Source organism: Paramisgurnus dabryanus, chromosome 22 (genome assembly GCF_030506205.2).
Source record: "Paramisgurnus dabryanus chromosome 22, PD_genome_1.1, whole genome shotgun sequence".
Taxonomy (NCBI): domain Eukaryota; kingdom Metazoa; phylum Chordata; class Actinopteri; order Cypriniformes; family Cobitidae; genus Paramisgurnus; species Paramisgurnus dabryanus.
Genome location: NC_133358.1, coordinates 11,467,683 through 11,489,835, shown reverse-complemented (window position 1 = coordinate 11,489,835; position 22,153 = coordinate 11,467,683). Strand labels below are relative to the sequence as shown.

The following is a 22,153-nucleotide window of genomic DNA, read 5'->3' as shown; positions in this document are numbered from 1 at the left end:
AAGGAACAAAGAAAGGATGGAGGAAAGTAACAAAGAAAGAATAGGAAGGATGGAAGGAATGAAGAAAGAAAGAAGAAGAAAGAAAAGGAATAAACAAAGAAAGGAGGAAGGAAAAAACAAAGAAAGGATGGAGGAAATGGGAAGGATTGAAGGAAGGAAGGATGGAAGGAAGAATAAAGAAACAAAACATAGGAAGGAGAAGAAAATCAAAGAAGGAAGAAAGACACAAAGAAAAGAAGGAACAAAGAAAGGATAGAAGAAAGTAACAAAGAAAGAATAGGAAGGAATGATTAAAGAAAGATGAAGGAAGAAAGGAAGAAAAAAAGAAAGGAGGGAGGAAAAAAACAAAGATAGAATGGAAGAAATAGGAAGGAAGGAAGGAAGGAAGGAAAGGAGAAAGAAAGAAACAAAGAAAAGAGGGAGGAAAACTAAGAAAGGTAGGAGGAAAAAACAAAGAAAGGATGGAGGAAATAAACAAGTAAAGAAAGGAAGGAAGTAACAAAGAAAGAATGAAATGGATTGAAGGAATGGTGGAAAGAAGGAAGAAACAAAGAAAGAATAGGAAGAAGGAAGAAAAAAAGAAATGAGAGAGGAAAAAACAAAGAAATTATGGAGGAAAGAAACAAGTAAATGAAAAAAGAAACAAACAAAAAAGAATGGGAAAGATGGAAGAAAGGGTGGAAAGAAGGAAGAAACAAAGAAAGAAAAGAGGGAGGAAAAACAAAGAAAGGATAGAGGAAGGAAACAAGTAAAGGAAAGAAGAAACAAACAAAGAAAGAAAGAATTGGAAGGATGGAAGGAAAGAAGAAACAAACAAAGAATAAGAAGGAAGAAAAAAAGGAAATGAGGGAGGAAAAAACAAAGAAAGGATGGAGGAAAGAAACAAGTCAAGGAAGGAAGAAACAAACAAACAAAGAATGAGAAGGATGGAAGGAAGAAACAAAGAAAGAATGGAGGAAAGAAACAAGTAAAGGAAGAAAGAAACAAAGAAAAATGGGAAGGATGGAAGGAAGGAAGAAACAAACAAAGAATAGGAAGAAGGAAGAAAAAACAGAAAGGATGGAGGAAAAAACAAAAAAGGAAAGAAACAAAGAAAAAATATATAGGAATAAAAAATAAAAAGGAGCAAGAAAGGACGAAAGGAAAGAAAATAAAAAAATAAAAACGCATTTGAAAATGTAAATTTTGCTCTTCTGGCTTGAAACAATTAGCATTGTTGAAACTTTCTTGGCCAAATGTAAAAAGAAAGACATAAAGGTCAGTGGAAATGAATTTAAGAGGCTAAAAGAAATCACTCATGGATGTAATTGCAAAGAAGGCCTCTGCATGATAAGTACAGTAACAGGAATTCTCTCGCCTCCGTTCCTGTGGCCCAGCACCTTCTGATAAAGTCTGCATATTAAACACCTCCAACTAATACACATTCAACTCTTTCAGCTACAATTAGACCTGAAGAGCTGAGAAAGAAGATGAGATTAGATGAGACGCTTAAAGAGAAAAGTGTGGAGAGAGAGAGAGAATGTCACACCACCTAAAGCAGAGGTGACACAAACCTCATGCATACGAGTACATACTTCTACAACATCCCCAGTACAATAGCACAAATGAAGAAACTGAGGGAAAATGACTTGAGTTTGTACTTTACTTCCTGTTATACTCTACCGTGCTTTCAAATACAACTAAAAAGCCACTTACATATAAACCCTTTGGCTACACTTTTGACAAAACAAGATCACTGCATACTAGTCACTGAAGTACCCAGTGTAGCCTTTCTCATAACAAGAGTGTTTTGTTGTTTTTCAATATGTCACATCCATCTCGTCTGCCTATATGACTATATTTACACATACAACTTTATCAGCATATGCCATCAAGACCAGAGTTAACACAAAAAATTGTAAATCTTATTACATATTCCAAAAAGCAGAGACTTTATAATATACATGTAAATGCACGCATGCTACAAGACCAACATTGTGGTTGCGATCTAACTGTGCTTGACTACGCCACATGTTATCCAGAAGCTCTAAAATATTGCTCTGAACTAGCTTGTTTATCAGCCCTGTACAGCAGTATAACATAGCCCGCTTCGTATGAACAGCCAGGCTAATTGCTGTCACAGCTGAAGAATAAAAGTGCTAAACAAAAACAGGTGGCAGCTCCAAAGTGTTTCGCGACAATAACAACACTGAAAAATAAGCTAGCAGAATGCTATTGTCTTCCAGTGCACTTCACAACATTAGGTTTAAATATGGGACATCTTGGCTCCGTGCGCAGACTGGCACATTTCAAACTTGGCCAATGAATGAGCTTGTGAAAAGTTTGACTGCTCATCTGCAAATTCTGAGATGAAATAGGAAATGTGATGGGGAAAGAGAGTTATAATGAGGGGGAAACACAAGGCGACAATTTCAGGGGTTTAGAACAAGCAATTGAACTTAAGCGTGCCAGTCTGGCTAATGTAGACGGGTGAGGTAATTTTCACAGTGGGGATGCCAGGTTTAGTGCTTTGAAAAGAGAGAGTGCATCACTTGACATATGAGTATCCAAAAAACACATGAGCTTTGGATGAAGACGAGACTGAGGAGCGCAGTAATGGTTGTAACGTTCACCATTTTGGAGCTTTTTTGACTTGCTGTGGCAAGTTTTGGGAAACAACTTAACATGTGAATCAGTGCTCTTTCACTATTTATGGTTATCTACAATCACATTTAAGTAGTGTGGAGATAGCAAAAAAGTAACTAAATATGTCACATCAATTCTTAAGGAAAGTAGCAGTCTGTCATGTAAGATGCTTGTGGTGGGAAACTAACAAATTGAACAACCGCTACTTCCATACTATAGACCGTTTCATCTGATGCACATTCGGTGACGCGATTACGCATCTGGTCCAAACTTTACTTCCGGTTTTTGTTTGTTTAATGGTCTGATTGGTTGCTGAAACTGAACTCTTAAACAAATACCTTGTCGAAAATAACAAATGTTTTGGTTTCCTAGGTAATCTACGTGTTGTTTATTTTGTTTGTTATACAAATAAACTACTTTAAAATGACATTGTTGTTATTTATTTTAAGCAGAGTTTACCGGAAGTTACATTACATTCCTGTTCATTTTTCACGAAAGCCGCTTGTTTATGTTGTTACTGCTGAAACTCTATATAGTAGGCGAAACGCAGTAGGCGAAAAGTATACCTAACGAAGAATAGGGAGACGTGTTGTCATGTTCAAAAATGTACGAAAGCAGTAACGCGTCTCTGTTCAAATACAAAAACATTTATTAAACAGCTGTCCCTTGTCGTTAAAATGTGCATGTTTAACGTCATTCATTTAACAACTAACTTCTTGTTATGACGATGTATCAACATGACATAGTATGTCCAAATTTTATTCACACTACTCTTATTATACAAAACTTAATGTTTTTATGAGTAGGTACTTCATCTAATTCAGTACGTACTGTCAGAATTATGGATGCAGAGAGTGTGTTGTTTTTTTCATTTCAACAACAAAAACGCAAATCTGAGAAAACAGCGACATATATATAGGACTGCTACTCAAGATACTGAGTTTATCAAAGTTTCTCCAACAACGTTTACACAGTTTTATCACTTTATAGTCTAGAGTCACTTAACTCTTTCGCCGTCATTGACGAATTATCGCGTCAATTAAGAGAAAACGCGTCCCTGCCAATGACCTGGCTTTCCGCAATACCGCTATTATCCACCAGGAAGAAATTATAAAACCCGGAAGTATCGCCCTAGGGCAAGCAGCTGCATGTCCGTGTATGTTTTAAGGATCGCTCTGAATCTGGTATCTATCAAAAGAGTTATCTCAGCTTTTTGCTCAAAATTCTGTGTTTTTGAAGAAACCTACCCATATTTGAGAGGTCATAAAAAGAGAACTAATGAAGGTAGGATGAAAGGAATGTATGTTTATATATTTAAAGAAGAATATTTTCTGGAAGGCATTAAATTTTTTTGAAAATCGTGAAAAATGTTGGCGCTGGCTGGCAACTTAAAAAAAAACGCTGGCGGGGAAAGAGTTAATAAACAAACCTAGCATGTTTGACTTGGTAATAAACCTACCTCATTGTTTGCCCAGACAAAGCTTGATGCTTTCACTGTCAATTGTTCATATTTAACACTCTGTAGTGTTTCTTTATAAAGGAACATCGCCAACTACTGGCCTAGCATGCATACTGCAGAGTTTTAATATTTTCCACAAAACCATTTAAACGTGGATTGTTTTGTTAATGTTGTCTCTAAGTAACGCATACAACCTGGAACGACTTACACTCTTAAATTTATAAAACTCTTAAAACGACTTAAATTCAGATATTATACTGTTCGAAATTTCAGTAGTTGCTCTTACTGAATAAAAACAGTAGCACATTTTCCAGACAGGTGTGAGGGAGTCAAGGTCCCAGTGAATGTGATAATTCATTCGCTGCAAAAAAGCAAGACTGCCAAGTTACAAATAGATCCCGATAGTGATCTTGGCTCAGAAACGACTCAGTTCCCATGGTACGGGGCCCATTTTGCTGTCACGACATCTCAGATGAAACACTCTGCCTAACAGCTGCCAGGAAGGACAACGGTACGACTGGAGGTCTCATTTTTACACCTTGTAAGCAGAAGTTGTGCAGTATTACCTCATTGCGAAGGCATAACTCAGACTGACAGATAATTATATTAAAGTCACTTTTATAGACGAAACACTTACCCGGATAAAAAAGTGTGGCCACATTCATGACATTAACAGAAAAGTTTGCTTGTTATTAATTTTTCTAGGAGGGTTTGGAGCGGTGGAATATGGACAGACTGTGGTCAGAGTTATGACAGATGAAACACGTAGGTTATAATTTGTGGCAAAACCGCAGACACACCCATTAAATAAGAAAGGGGCCAATTATCTTAATCAACCGAGGTGCCCTCCTGCTTCTTTCACTGGCCGTTGCTATGGAAACAGTCAAATGGGTTGCTACACTACATATCTAGACATCATATGGCATGTATAATGTAGCTAGAAGATGCAAAACTCAAGTTAAAATGTCATTTGTGAATCTAGGGATAGCGTTTTCTCAATTGCAACCTTCTCCAAAATTCCCAACAAACTTTCCGAAAGCCCCAAGTTAACAACAAATCTCCAGTGTTCGCTTAACAAGCTGATTTCATTTAGTTCAACTTAAGTTTCTCACATCCAGATTCAAAACAAATATGGCAAAAAAATGTCAAGACCTGACCTTTTTGTTGGCAATGAAAAGACAAGTGTGTGTGTGCTGTGTACAAAGTCATTCTTAAAGATATTATCTGCTGTAAATAATTGTGACCATTAAGAACTGCACCATTTGAGAAGATCCAGAGCAATGGTGTGGAAAACAAAAGTGGGATTGTTTTGTCAATTCCTAACCATTTAACATTCACAAAATCATTCCAAACCATCTGGGCTTTAAAAATAGACACGAGACACTGGAACGAACAAGCACAAGGGCAACAATAAGTTTTGCATATTTTTCAAACAACTTACAAAAAGCGCAGCCCATTTTGATGATGACTGGGCGTCACTTTGCTAGCTAGATATCAAGCCAACTCCTCAGTGGTTATTAAAATAGAGCCTGTCACATATTTGTCTGGATCTGCCCTCAATAGACACCATAAATCCGACTGTCAGTAGACATCAGCGTTCATATTAATTGCGCAATTAAGATTCTCTTAGCTTGGCAGATTCAGTCTCTAATGGATCCATGAAAGTCTGAACTGGTCATGAAGAGGAATTTAATGTAGTGTTTAATTACTGTTCAGCGCTGAACTGAAACGTCATTCCCGTACACCCTGTCATCTGCTCCGTGCTGCCGGGTTTTGGATCGAACGCTGCTGCCAAAAACATAGATGAGTTGCGGTTATTGTATGTTTGAACAAGACAATAGTTGGGAACATTAACTAACTTGGAAGGACCTACAATTGACTGCAGATGGGCGTATTAGTGGAAAACAAAGGGGAAAAGCTGATTGTCATTCATTTGCAGAGAACTTAAGCCAGGACATTTAAGAGTATGTTTCAATTGTACAAAACAGGTTTTCTACACCACCCAACTTCAAATAAATCACAAATGCACATTTCACTTTGATTTTGTATACTCATTCATGCCATTCCAGCATCTGTTGCTATATTCATGGCACAAACTGGTTAAAGGATTAGTCAATGTTCTTTAAAAAAATCCAGATAATTTACTCACCACCATGTCATTCAAAATGTTGATGTCTTTCTTTGTTCAGTCGAGAAGAAATTATGTTTTTGAGGAAAACATTCCAGGATTTTTCTCATTTTAATGGACTTTAATGGACCCCAACACTTAATGATTTTAATGCAGTTTAAAATTGCAGTTTCAAAAGACTCTAACAATCTCAAACGAGGCATAAGGGTCTTATCTAGCGAAACGATTGTCATTTTTGGCAAGAAAAATAAAACATATGCACTTTTAATCTACAACTTGTCTTCTTCCTCGACTGTGTGATGAGCCAGCGCGATCTCACGCAATTGCATAATGACGTTGAAAGGTCACGTGTTACATATATGAAATGCACATTTGCGGACCATTTTTTTTAACAATAAACTGACACATAAATTAGTATCATTCGACATACAACAACATCGGAACCGTCTTCTTTCTCCACACTTGTAAACACTGGGGCGTAGTTTTGCATACGTCATCCATGACCTCTTGACCGAGGGAAGATGAGAAGTTGTGGTTTAAAAGTGCATATTTTTTATTTTTCTTGCCAAAAATGACAATCGTTTCGCTAGATAAGACCCTTATGCCTCGTTTGGGATCATTTAGAGTCCTTTAAAACTGCAATTTTAAACTGCATTAAAACTGTTAAGTGTTGGGGTCCATTAAAGTTCATTAAAATGACAAAAATCCTGGAATGTTTTCCTCAAAAAACATAATTTCGACTGAACAAAGAAAAACATCAACATTTTGGATGACATGGTGGTGAGTAAATTATCAGAATTTTTTTTTAAGAAAATGAACTAATCCTTTAATCCATACCCAAGTTGGGAGAGGGGCAAATTGGTATATCCAATTCACCTAACTTTACACAGAAAGATCACCTGACCTAGCCGGGGCCAGAATCTGGGACCTTCTTGCTGTGAGGCAACAGTGTTACTCACTGAGCCACTGTGCCACCCGATTAAAAGTGAAGATTGTAAAAGATGTGGTATCAAATTTCAGTGGGTCCACTAGAGGTAAGAGTTCTCTCTGCCCAACTTTTACTAATGATAATAAAAAACAAGTCACACTTTGTTTTTATTATTATCATCAGTCATTGCTGTGAAGTATCCTTGAGTACATCCCTAACCATGACACCTTATTACCGGACTCAACAGGTCCAAAAAACGAAAAGTTGCCAATTTCCATCAACACAGCTTCATCTTCAGATGAACCGCTGGAAATAAATCTTGCTTGTTTTTTGTTCCTTTGTTTCCTTCTGCCTGGCAAGGCTCCTGAAGTCTTCACAATGAGTTATTTACTCTGCCGGAGAGGAGGTGATATACAATCTCGGCTTGTCACTGTGGCTTAGCAGCTGTCGCAAACTTCAGAACGCTCGCAGCCGTGCACGCTGGGAGATCAAAAGAGGCGATAATTTACGGCCAGCGCCGGCAGTGGCGCAAGGTGGGCTTTTTGTTTACACGACGGAATTGCTTGTGTGTGTATTGTTTTAATGCTCTCGCGCCGCCGCTGGCCACATTAGTGTGTCGGGTAATTGCATTGTCTGACATGAATAATTCAGTAGAGGAGTGTCTGTCAGGTCCTGGAGTGTGTTTGCAAGCGTGTGTCTCGCCACAAAGTGGCAAGGTACGATTTCATCAAGTTCAGGATGTCTGTCAAAGGACGTTTGGTCCCTCGCTGCTGTTGTCAGTTCACTTTTTCATTCCGGAGATGCCCATCACATCTTCATCATCTGTTCCTTCTCTTCATCTTCTGGCCCATCTGTCTCCTGCTGAGCCCAGTGACCTCTACACCCTGATCGTCCCACTTCCATCTTTACTCTTGATCTTTAACTCTTGCACTGGCTATCCATCTGTTCTCCTCCAACATCTTTCTTACACCATTTCTTTATCTTTCATTTCTGTTCCTTTTCTCTGTAAACTGAAATGACTGGTTTGCATTCAGGGCTCTTTTGCAGCATCAACAGAAACTAAATGACTTAAAACCAGGTGGATTTGCATAGTCTTAACCTTAGATGGTGTGGGCACAGATCACAGATAGCACTAGCTGCCCACTTATTGCATGTTGCGCATACAATTTATGCAAGCTCCAATCTGATTGTCTGGGTTTCCGTGACCTGTTGGGCTTAGCTTCAGTGAATCAAACATGCCAACTTGGAAGTAATCCTAAAGACCTTGGTTATCTGGATCATGTGTGTTTGACAAAATTCTGCAGTATGTGTCACTCCAAGAACAAAACTAAATAGACCTGACTTGGACCTTTAGTTAGACCCACAGCTAAGCTAACTAACCCAGAAGAGGTAAGTCGACAATTTATTTTTACCTGTCGGAAGTTGTTAAAGATCAGTAATCTCATGAATAGTGTATGACACTGACCATGTAAACCACTTTAAGTGCCACATGACCTCTAGTATAATTGCAGTAAACTAACAGCAGCCCCCAGCAACACCCCAAGGACAGCGCCGAATCAATTCCATCACAGCATCTTTGGAGTTCGCTGAACCTTCCCATGGTGCTGCCTCTTGCTTTAGATTGTCTTTCTCTTTTTCTCGAAAGGTGGGGGCGCATCATAGCTCATTTTTCTGTGCTTCCCTCGAGACAAGGCTCGGCTGTGAGCAAAGGTTAAAGCTGACGCCCCTATCGATAAGTCACCGCCTCTGCCAGCCCACATTTGCACATGTACACTTTCAGGAAATATCTGCATTTCCCTTGACACCCGGAAGGTTAATCATATGAGCGGAGATAAATGAAAATAAATAAGATCTTTACCATACATTTTTCATGACAGTAGGTCTATAATTAAACTTGAGAGGGGGCGGTTTCCTGGACAGGGTTTAGATTAATCCAGGACAAGGTCTTAAATATATTAGGACATTTAAGTCGATTTTACAAACAAACCTTACAAAAAACAATACTGGTGTGAATCTTGAGACAAAATGTGGCACTGATATATACTCACACCTAAAGGATTATTACGAACACCATACTAATACTGTCTTGGACCACCTTTCACCTTCAGAACTGCCTTAATTCTACATGACATTGGTTTAACAAGGTGCTGAAAGCATTCTTTAGAAATGTTGGCCCATATTGATAGGATAGCATCTTGCAGTTGATGGAGATGTGTTGGATGCACATCCAGGGCACGAAGTTCCCGTTCCACCACATCCCAAAGATGCTCTATTGGGTTGAGATCTGGTGACTGTGGGGGCCATTTTAGTACAGTGAACTCATTGTCATGTTCAAGAAACCAATTTGAAATGATTCGAGCTTTGTGACATGGTGCATTATCCTGCTGGAAGTAGCCATCAGAGGATGGGTACATGGTGGTCATAAAGGGACGGACATGGTCAGAAACAATGCTCAGGTAGGCCGTGGCATTTAAACGGTGCCCAATTGGCACTAAAGGGCCTAAAGTGTGACAAGAAAACATCCCCCACACCATTACACAAACACCACCAGCCTGCACAGTGGTAACAAGGCATGATGGAATCATGTTCTCATTCTGTTTACGGCATATTCTGACTATACAACAGAAATCGAGACTCATCAGACCAGGCAATTTTTCCAGTCTTCACCTGTCCAATTTTGGTGAGCTCGTGCAAATTGTAGCCTCTTTTTTCTATATGTAGTGGAGATGAGTGGTACCCGATGGGGTCTTCTGCTGTTGTAGCCCATTCACCTCAAGGTTGTGCGTGTTGTGGCTTCACAAATGCTTTGCTGCATACCTCGGTTGTAAAGAGTGGTTATTTCAAGCAAAGTTGCTCTTCTATCAGCTTGAATCAGTCGGCCCATTCTCCTCTGACCTCTAGCATCAACAAGACATTTTCACCCACAGGACTGCCGCATACTGGATTTTTATCCCTTTTCACACCTTTTTTTGTAAACCCTAAAAATGGTTGTGCGTGAAAATCCCAGTAAATGAGCAGACTGGGAAATACTCAGACCGGCCCGTCTAGCACCAACAACCATGCCACACTCAAAATTGCTTAAATCACCTTTCTTACCCATTCTGACATTCAGTTTGGAGTTCAGGAGATTGACCAGGACCACACCCCTAAATGCATTGAAGCAACTGCCATGTGATTGGTTAATTACATAATTGCATTAATGAGAAATTAAACAGGTGTTCCTAATAATCCTTTAGGTGAGTGTATGTGAAGATATGTTGGTGCAAGATGTTTTCATATTAAGCACCACAAACATGCATTTTGGTCTGGGATTAGGATAAGCCCTGTCCGAGAAAATGCCCCAAGGAGTGTAAAAAACTTTAAATGTAGACCTTCTGTATTGTGACAGAAGAGATAGTGGTCCAGAATGCTGATTGGTCAATAGTCATGTGGAAATACACAATATAAAAACAACCAAGACGCACAATGACGCAAATGTGTAACAATGTGTGGCACCGACAGAATAACAATGTGTTATCTTCCAGCAGATGGATGACGCTTTGGTTGAAAAATTGCTTAATAAATAACATTTTAATAAAACATTATGTAGTAACCATTTTTTTTTTAAACTATTTTGCATTCATGGCCATGCTATATTGTACAATAAATCATTATTCTTCTGCATGTCCCACCTAACAGCTGTATTCTTAGTACCTACGGCCTGTTGTACATTATTTCCTAAGCAACAATCGACACACTCTCTTTCTCTCTCTGTCACTCGCTTCTTCATATACAGTCATTAAGCAACTTGATTTTAATTATGTCCCATCATTAAACTCCATAAAGCATAAGTCAGGTCCTTTGTACTTTGCTGTGTTGATTTATTAGTCTGTAACCTGTCACCGATGCCTGGCTTCATTGGCGCCTCGCTCAGTCTTTTGATTTAGCTCTTCAAAGATGATGCGTTAATAGTGTCACCTAGTGATTGGTTCACATGACAACATTCCCCCACCATCATCAACTCGACGTATTAAACCACCGCTTTCTCACTTCCGCACACACACACACACCAACAAACAGCATCAATAACCCGCCCCTGTCCTCGCTCGCTGCACTTTATTTGCAATAACTGTCAGATGTGGAGCGATGCTTTTGTAATCTGATTTTTATGAACATACTTGTATGGATTATTGAGATCTGAATGCCTGAACCGGGTGCGTCGAAAAGTCAAAGCATTGGGAATGTTAATGCGACGATAAGAGTAATGAAGCATTCGAGACTTTATCTTCCCTCACTTGAGCTCTTCCACACCCCTGTCTTAAATTTTACATTTTGGAGAAGCTGATGAGAAATGAGCTGGGGAGAGAGAAAGAGAGATGGAGAGTTTGTGAATATGCATCTTAGTGATGGCGTCTTTAATCATATCTAGAACGGTGACGCTGAACCTCATCACCGCCCACTGTTGTGGGACGGAGAAGTCCCACGCTTTCTCCATCATGTGAGCTGAAATAAGACTCACTTTCATAAACATGTTTTCCAAACCTTCAAAATGAGGTCATGCCTGTCTCTTAGGTTTGCTTAAATGAGGGAATCTCAAATATCTATTTTTTAAGAGAAATACACTTTATTTTGACTTAAATAGACTGAAACCTATGATGTTGACGCAAATCGATGTAGAATGACACTGATATGTTCGTACCGACTCGTGCTTGATGCATTTTGAAATGCAGCAAAGCATTAAATTGAGCTGGCATATACAAAACCATCAGATGGGTTATTTTTGCATAAATTATGTTTTGAGCCTCTAAATACATACCTGCCTTCAACACTGTTAAATTCATGGTGTCAACAGGTGAGCAAAACAGTCAGTAGGGGCTTTTTATTTATACATTTATTCATTTATTTATTCATGCATATGCTTTTATCCAAAGTGACTTGCGGTGCATTAATGCTATACATTTTTATAAATATGTGCATTCCCTTGAAATTGAACCCATGACATTGGCATTGTATGCTCTACCCGTTGAGGAGCCAAAGCACAGCCTCTTTATAATATTTTTAAAATCATGATATTCACACCATTGTTTTTCACCAAATCTACATTAAAATAGGAACAGAGCCAGAAGTAAATTTACTACATTACACTCTTAAACTCTCTAGTGTGGAAATAAAAATGACTCCGTAATGAGTTGAGATGGGTGGCAGCTGTCTCTATTGCACACATGTGACCTAAATAGACTTGCGGCAGGAAAGAGGCCATTTCATGGTGCTATATGAACTCTGTGTGATATCAAGAAACAGTTTTATAGTGGCCATTGTTAAGGCAGTTTGGAAAGGGCAGTGAAACGTTGCGCATTTGCTGTGTTTGATGTGCGTGCGTGTGAGAGAGAGAGAGAGAGAGAGAGAGAGAGAGAGAGAGAGAGAGAAATAAGAAGGGACTCACTACTTCACGAGGCAGAAGAGCTTCCTCTTGCCTTACGGCGAGTAGACCAACAGTGCCGCCCATGGGGGTCGAGCGCAACAGGGCCACAACCTCCTCCTGAGTCTTTCCATTGAGATCCACTCCACTGACCTACACACATAAACATGCAATAAAACATTTATTACTTCTGTCATATAGATTACACCTAACAAATGGCTTTGTACCCTTAAGTCATACTTACAAAATGTATGAATGTCATAGTATGAAATCGGTCTCAACCCACACCACTATACACATTTACCTAAAGGATTATTAGGAACACCATACTAATACTGTGTTTGACCCCCTTTCACCTTCAAAACTGCCTTAACTTACGTGGCATTGATTCAACAAGGTGCTGAACGCATTCATTACAAATGTTGGCCCATATTGATAGGATAGCATCTTGCAGTTGATGGAGATTTGTGGGATTTACATCCAGGGCACGAAGCTCCCATTGCACCACATCCCAAAGATGCTCTATTGTAGTACAGTGAAGTCATTGTCATGTTCAAGAAACCAATTTGAAATGATTCAAGCTTTGTGACATGGTGCATTATCCTGCTGGAAGTAGCCATCAGAGGATGGGTACATGGTGGTCATAAAGGGATGGACATGGTCAGAAACAATGCTCAGGTAGGCTGTGGCATTTAAATGATGCCTAATTGGCACTAAGGGGCCTAAAGTGTGCCAAGAAAACATCCCCCACACCATTAAACCACCAGCACCAGCCTGCACAGTGATAACAAGGCATGATGGATCCATGTTCTCATTCTGTTTACACCAAATTCTGACTCTACCATCTGAATGTCTCAACAGAAGACTCATCAGACCAGGCAACATTTATCCAGTCTTCAACTGTCCAATTTTGGTGAGCTTGTGCAAATTGTACCCTTTTTTTTCCCAATTTGTAGTGGAGATGAGTGGTACCCAGTGGGGTCTTCTACTGTTGTAGCCCATTCACCTCAAGGTTGTGCGTGTTGTGGCTTCACAAATGCTTTGCTGCATACCTCGGTTGTAACGAGTGGTTATTTCAGTCAAAGTTGCTCTTCTTTCAGCTTGAATCAGTCGGCCCATTCTCCTCTGACCTCTAGCATCAACAAGGCATTTTCCCCCACAGGACTGCCGCATACTGGATGTTTTTCCCTTTTCACACCATTCTTTGTAAACCCTAGAAATGGTTTTGCATGAAACTCCCAGTAACTGAGCAGATTGTGAAATACTCAGCCCAGCCCGTCTGGAACCAACAACCATGCCACGCTCAAAATTGCTTAAATCACCTTTCTTTCCCATTCTGACATTCAATTTGGAGTTCAGGAGATTGTCTTGACCAGGACCACACACCCCTAAATGCATTGAAGCAACTGCCATGTGATTGGTTGATTAGATAATTACATTAATGAGAAATTGAACTGGTGTTCCTAATAATCCTTTAGGTGAGTGTACATAGTGGATTTCTATTTCATCTAATGCACCTGACTTAACTCAAAAGCCCATAAGTAAAGGCTGCAAGAACGAAAAACTATGTATTAAACAAAAAAGAAAACACTTGAATGAAAAAAAAAAAATTATACACTAGGAATAATTTAATGTGAGTGAATGCATGAACTTGAGGAGAACTGATTCACTGAAAATCACAATGAGAGAAGTTTGTTAAAAGATAAATGTACAAATAGTGAATTAAAGTCTAGCATCATTCATTTTGAAGATGCCACTTAAATATTTAGCTAATGCAATGCCAATGACATTTTTCATTGTGGCTTAGGTATAATACCTGTAAAAGTCACTGTATTCATCAAACTCTGCACTAAATGAAACATAATATATCCATATACCCGAAATACTTTTCGTAATTACGTACAATTATACCTATACCTTTTCTTTGCTTACATCACTGTGACCATGACAACAGGAAGTACCGTCCTGTTATATTTCTATGGCAACATAAAGGCTCGAGGTGAACCGACAGCACTCTGAAAGGCCTCGACTCCATTAAAATGATGAATCAGGGTTTGTTAAACCAAATGGATGACGTTTTGGCTCCGCGGTCGCATCTGGCATGAGATCTTGCAGGTGTCCTGTTCCATTTCGAAATGAAATGGCCATTGTTGATTGGCTGCCACTGTAAATCAGCCATCGCCTTTAGTATTTTCTTTTCATCCGCTCTCTTGTATTATTGTATTATTTACTCTCACATGCTAAAAAGGCAAGTGCCACGGGAGATACAGTCAAACAATGGGCGCCTCGCCTGCAATAGACTAAGAAAAATAAACTAAGAGCGGAAATCCTGTGGAAAACAAAGAGGTGTTGGTACACCAGCAGGACGCAAGAAGAACAAGATGCTTGTTGTACAATTCTTAGCATACAGTAGGAAAAGCATTATTTGATGATGAAATGTCTCTGTAGGAAGCTCCATTGTGATGGGAAGCTGTGAGAGGAAGTCAGGGACTTGTAAAATCCAATTTTTCTCACCTCAAGCAGTCGGTCTCCAGCTTTCAGACGGCCGTCCTGGATGGCGGCTCCACGGGGAAGAATATTTTTCACATATATGGGGGCAGAACTGCCAATTGGGACGTCCCTGGTGGTGATACTAAAACCCAACCCTTCGGGACCTATATAGAGAGAGAATAACAAACATGCATGAATGGAGTAAACATAGACTAAGCATCAATGACATCGTTCCCACACCTTTGTTAACTTCAAATTCAAAGACCTTTCAAGGATTTCCCAGGTCCAATACCCTCAAATTCAAGAACTAAATGTGGGGACACATTTCAAGTGAGAGCAAGATTACATTGTGTTACCTTTAAAGATACATTGTTACAGTTCCCTTTCTAGGGAACTCGCGCAGCGTCACTGCGGTGACACTTTGGGGACGCCTCCAGGGGTAAGTGCGTCTGAATGTGTATTTCAAATTTAACCAATGGTGAGGCTTAACAACAAAGACAGGGTGACATGGGAGCCAGGAAGTATATCGCTATCTGAAATATTGCCAAAGATGGCGTTACAGGGATGCAGGAAGTATGGCAAGGGAGACGCAGCGTCTCATTCCCTTCTCAGGGAACAACAGTTACATACGTAACCCGAGACGTTGTCATGTGTCAAACACAATCATGCAAAAAAGCATTTTTGTATAAATCAACATTCGCATACAGAAGATATAAGCATTTAAAGGAACAGTTTAGCATGTGTGCTTAAAAAGTCTAGAATTTTTATGATATTACACAGGGAATAATATGAATTTTTTTTTTTTTTCAGAAAACTTCTTGCATTAAATAAATTCAAGCACTACTTTTAAGGATTTCAAGGACCTTTGGGAACCCTACAATCAGTGGGGAATTTACTAAAGAAATGAATTACGGTCACTGTTATCGATATATCGGTAATAGCACTAACAGGTCCACATTTTTTTATTTCTATATTAGACGCTGGCTCGCATGTCCCCCGCACTACAATTACAGTACAGCCTACTGGACCTAATAACTAATCTGAACCCATCAGACGGGATATTTTTACAAGATGGAGGAGAGAAGCGTCTTCCATGACTGTATCCGCAAATATAAATTACATAGGCAAAACCCGAGCATATGGCAACGCGGGCAACCCTAATTAAACGTTTGAAGCCCATCTGTGTGCATGGCAAAAACCGCCCCGCTATTTCAAATTTAAACCTTTTACAAATGCATAGCAGGGTGGTAACATTACATGCTCGGGTTGCCACGCCAGGTCTTCGCCATTGCAGAACGAACCGACTTGTCTTGCCTTATTGACAGGAGGTCTAAACTCTGGCTTTGAAAGGTCTTGATGTGCACATGAATCAGGCAAATTGAGCTTTACAGCTTGCCACAGACGTTACTAAATCCTGGTAAATGTAGTTAGGGGCTCAGACGCACGGTACGCGCGGCAATTTGCTCCCTGTCCACAAAATGACCTTTTTGGGAGTGGTAAATGAATACGAATAGGCAGATGTAAGAGAACCGGAGAGAAAAGAATAATGGCCAAAACAGAAAGAGATCAGTCGGGTTGACCTTATCATCCAACCAGGGCTGTGCTGGTAAACGAAAAAAGAACGAGTGACACCGGAGGAAATTCATGTTTTTTTATCTAAAAATGCATTTGTAGCCAATAAGAATAAGTAAAAATATGTACCCCAGCTCTTTATAAAGGTCCTAATGTATACATTTGGTACCAATATAAACTCTTTAGGTATGTTTATAGAAATAACATCATGATTTATATAATAACAACCTTAAACTCCATGCTACCAAGGGAATACAAATCTGTTGCAGTATGAGCCACTGTTACTGTTTTTGGGGTCAGTGACTGTGCCGTTCTCATAACGGTTTATGTTTGTTATGGGGCTTGGCTAAACGTTTCAAGACGGACAACCAGAGCCAGAGGAACTGAGGCCAGAGTCAATAACAAGCCTGTGAGGATATCGAAATGCCACCTGATGCCTCCCATAGGAGAACCACCAGAATGTTTCGGTCACTTGGACGTTCAGTTGTTAATTGCTTACAATCAAGTAATTACAGAGATGGAAGCCTAATAGCCTCGTAGTAATTCATCACGGATGTGGCTACCATAGGTTTTCATTAGAAGTTTTAGATGAGAGGGATATAATAAAAACGCTCTCTCTCTTGATGTGCCAGAGTCTTGAATCCTTAAAAAGGCCTGAAAATTACAGCTTGAGAAGAAAATGAAGAAAATGTTCAATCCATTAATTTATCAGTGGTTTGAGGAGAGAAAGAGTGGGGAGAGGAGTAATGAGAGAGGATGGCCTCTCAAAATACTATTTTAAGATTTTCATAACAAAAAAGATAAATGGACTAATGGAAGGACTGGGACAAACTGCTACGAATGACGCTTGAGTGGGGAAAGAAACTCGTACATGCGCATGGCAGAAAAAAATCATATTTTTGTCTTGATTTATAAAAAAAAAACATATAAACATCCTTGAATCATGGATATATTAAGAAAAGAAAAAAATGCTTTACGTCAAAAGAAGATGTTTACGGGTAAAATAAGTGTTTTTATCTTCTCTTTTGCTATTAGATTTTTCAGTGGTTTGATTGAAACCATACAAAAAACAGTCCATTTCTTTCAAGGTTTTAATGAATTAATATAATATATTTTGCCTCAGAAATGTAAGAGTGTTTTACAGTTTTACATTTAATTTATTTTATTTTATTGTAACACTGCAATAATCAGTCCCTCCAGAAAAACGCTATTATGCGATCAAATGATTTAACGCATAACCAGCCAATGTCTGCATATTTATGCGGGGGGCGCATTTTTTCAAATACGTCGCACTTTCGCAGCATAAATTGCAGATTTCCATGTGCGAAATGTGCGGAGCTTGCATGATTTCAAAATCCACGCATTTTCAGAGCGAAAATCACATATATCTTAGCAAAAAGTTGAAACATTTTGCATTTACCTCACACAAGCGCAGCCATGTCCCCTGTTGCCTTGGGAACGTTATGAAGTGATGTGATCATGTGACGTGAACATCATTCAAAAGCTGCAAAAGCTGCAAACAGTTTTGCAAGTTACCGCAATTCCATTGCATAAAATTACATATATATGCCGCATTTCCCATCACTTTTTTTAAGAAAACGTACCGCAAGATCAAGGATTTTTACTCGCAACAATCACAAAAAAATCATTTTCTGGAAGGACTGATTATGGTTGTATTTGTTAACATTAGTAAATGCATTAGCTAACATAAACTAACAAAGAAACAATACAGTTTATTAGCATTTAGTATACGTATAGCGTTTTAGTAGTATTTAGTAGACTGGGAACAATGTAGTACTTAATTGTGGAGTTTCACCATTTATTAGTTTTTTGCCATTTTAGAGTTTACAATTTTTTTTTGGGGGGGGGCTAAAATCATGGCTCGATGACGCTAAGGAGCCAAGAAACAAGCCCGGGATACACTGCACTAATTGGCTGTCAGACGAAATATTGCCATCGTGAAACAATCGTCGCGATTTCTGTGATCGTGGCTCTTCATTGGTGGTCCTATGTCGTACAGTGCGAAAGATTCAAATACGGCTGTTTTCCTGGTCTTGCGTCCAAATGTAGCCTACAATAGTTTTCTGACAGTGTCAGAAATTTTGCATGATCAACACACAGTGTGTTTGCTGCTACGACCTACATACTGGTATTTGTTCACCGCTAGCACATGCTGGTGACGTTGCGCTAACGTGTGTCACAGCCGTTAAAGCCTCTGTGTCATCATCGTTCAGTCTACATGCTGGTCGTACACAAGTTTAAACGATCCTTGTCGCACAGTGTGATAAGGTAATGATATTATAGGAGTGCAAAAATCCTACAGTGTATTAACGGAAGAAAAATGCATTAGCATTAGTGGTTTGCACGCTTAATTGCAAGATGGCAGCTTTCTCACGAGTGGGCGTGGCTTCTGCACCGAGAGCGGACACGCCCCTAGCGTTTGAATGCAGAGAATCCAGGAACTTACATTATTTTATTTACTAAGCATCATTCAAATTTGGCTGGGTGGTTAATATTTAATAATGTAAAGAACAGATATTTAATAATGCGTTAAACACAACTGTATTAAAAAAGCTAAAATATGATAACAAAAAAATAAATACATACATAATTGTTCACAAATCTACAAACAATTTGAGGTGGTGAAGTGCCAAGATCAAATAAGGCCCTCAAGCTGGTTTGGAAAAACAAGGAGGGCAACTTGACAGACTAAACAGGTTTTTTGAAATATAACCCTACACTTAAAGGTTAACAATTCCATCAAAGTTACGAGAGATATTTTGTTAACGTATCAGCTTCCAGGTGATATCCTGGGTGTATAGCAAGCCTTTGGCGTTTGTCAGAGCATGAGGTAGTAAAAGTAGAAATCTCCCACAGAGCATGCTACATTTAGCCTCGAACACATCCCTTTCCTCAACTCACTCGATCTGAATTCCCTGCAGCTCAGTCGAACACTCGTGCCAGCACTACAGCATTCAACATCTGCTACATCAGGCCCAGATGAGCCAACGGGCATTTCGCCCTGCGTTTGTTCATTTCCTGTTCCTCTCTTTCTATTTCTCTCTCAATCACAGGAGGAGACCATGAAGATGATCTGATCTACAGAGTGCTGTGTGTCGCTTCTGGGCAGCATGTGTTTCCAGAGATCACGTGCACTATAGCATTACAAATCTATGTAAGTATTATGTATAATTAGTTTATAGTAATGATGTACAAGTACATATCTGTTAAGAAAAATCTATTTTACTCTACATGGAGCATGATGCTCCCCTATGGGTGATACCATGCTGACATCACACGATCTGTTGACCTCACAAATATGTACTTTCCATTCATTGGTGAAGCACATGCCTTTTAGTGCTAACTATGTATAGCATGCTAATTTGGATATAATCTAGGACTAGGAGATTACTACATACTGGGAGTGCACTCAAAGTTCATATGGACTCGCAGACTGACTGCACTTAACTAACACAGGAATGCCAGCATGTGGTTCTCTGTGCATCACATTCAAGTCTTCATTTCTCACCTGCGGATGTCTTTTCAATTAATGACTACTGTGGCGTACGCCTGCCCATCCCAACCCACTCAATATTTCATATTTCACACCGCAGTGAATCCCGACCCATGTTGTCAGGTATTAATTGTCTTTAATCCCCCAGCAAGTTAACAGATAAGCAAATGCCAAATCGCTAACAAGACAAATTCTTTTTTAATTCTTTTATAGAAGTTATGAGGATGTGTGATTTTGATATAGCCTAAAAAGAGTGGCAAGAAGCAGAAGAATGTAAATAAGAGAAACAGAAAAAATTTGGGGTTTGACATTTCCACACATTTTCCACACATTTTCAAAGTGCGCCTCTAGTGAAAATCCGAGTCACTGCTACCTAAGCAACAACATATTTCATAGACCTTCATATATGTGTGTATGATCTGGTTTATGCATAAATGTGTTTGTTTGGGTGTGTTTGTCAAATATCTGATAGACATTTCTGGTTCTCCTGCGGTGTGAAATGTTGAGATGCAGCTGCCATGCAGAACAAATGGGATTTGGAGCTGTGTGTAAGTTTGAGAGGAAAAGCTGCATCCACACTTCCTCACAAAGCCAGATAGAGTCCTTTGAAGTATTAACTGCATTCGTTACAGAATGCTAGTTGCAACTGAGAGAAATATACTCGGACAGATACCATCAGCTATTAAAACAGCAGAAAATAGAAACGACTTCACAGGAAAACAAGAAAATAAATAAATATATACACTTTTAAAATGCTGGGTTTTTTCAACCTTTTTTCAACCCTTGGGTAAAATATGGACAAATACAACCGTTGGGTTAAAATTAACCTATGTTGGGTTTTTCAATCCATAGTTGTGTAAAATAAGGACAAACCCTACGTACGAACCCAACCGTTTGGTTTAAATAACCTATGTTTGGTTGTTTCATCCCATGGTTGGCTAAAATACGGTCAAACCTAACCATTGGGTTTAAATTAACCTATGTTGGGTTGTTACAACCATGGTTGGGAAAAATACAGACCAACCCAACCGCTGGATAAATTAACCTATGTTGGGTTGTTTCAACACATGGCTTGGGTAAAAAACGAACAAAGCATACCGTTGGGTTTAAATTAACATGTGTTGGGTTGTTTTAATCCATGGATGGGTAAAATATGGACAAACCCTACATACAAACCCAACCATTGGGTGTAAATTAACCTATGTTGGGTTGTTTCATTCCATGGTTATGCAAAATCGGGACAAACCCTAAATACAAACCCAACCGTTGGGTGTAAATTAACCTATGTTGGGTTGTTTCAACCTTTGGCTTGGGTAAAATATGGACAAACCAAAGTGTTGGGTTTAAATTAACCTATGTTGGGTTGTTTCAATCCATGGTTAGGTAAAATTCGGACAAACCCTACATATAAACCCAACCGTTGGGTTTAAATAACCTATGTTGGGTTGTTTCAATCCATGGTTAGGCAAAATAGGGACAAACCCTACATACAAACACAACTGTTGGGTGTAAATTAACCTATGTTGGTTTGTTTCATCCCACACTCTAAAAATGGCTGGGTTATTTTTGACCCATAATGGTTAAATATTGGACAGAACACGTGCTGGGTTAAAAATGACCCAATGTTGGGTTGTTTTTATGCAACCATGGGTTATAATAACCCAGCAGTTGGGTTAAAATAACCCAGCATTGGTTCAATTTTTAACCCAGCAGGTGTTCTGTCCAATATTTACCCATTATGGGTCAAAAACAACCCAGTCATTTTTAGAGTGCATGGCTTGGGTAAAATACGGACAAACCAAACCGTTGGGTTTAAATTAACCTATGTTGGGTTGTTTCAATCCATGGTTAGGTAAAATACGGACAAACCCTACATATAAACCCAACCGTTGGGTTTAAATAACCTATGTTGGGTTGATTCAATCCATGGCTTGGGTAAAATACAGACAAACCAAACCGTTGGGTTTAAATTAACCTATGTTGGGTTGTTTCAATCCATGGTTAGGTAAAATACGGACAAACCCTACATACAAACCCAA

At 39.2% G+C, this 22,153-nt stretch overlaps 1 protein-coding gene across 3 annotated transcripts in view; it reads right to left on the bottom strand.

The window, feature by feature from the left end:
* The window catches only part of pard3aa (par-3 family cell polarity regulator alpha, a), a 556,247-nt gene that overhangs the window by 235,510 nt on the left and 298,584 nt on the right, over positions 1 to 22,153 (bottom strand). For all 3 annotated transcript variants that reach the window (XM_073813113.1, XM_065294770.2, XM_073813112.1), the window contains 2 exons: positions 15,053 to 15,192; positions 12,563 to 12,691 (listed from right to left, as the gene is read on the bottom strand). In XM_073813113.1, coding sequence (XP_073669214.1) covers positions 12,563 to 12,691; positions 15,053 to 15,192 — 269 coding nt within the window. The remainder of the gene's footprint in view (positions 1 to 12,562; positions 12,692 to 15,052; positions 15,193 to 22,153) is intronic.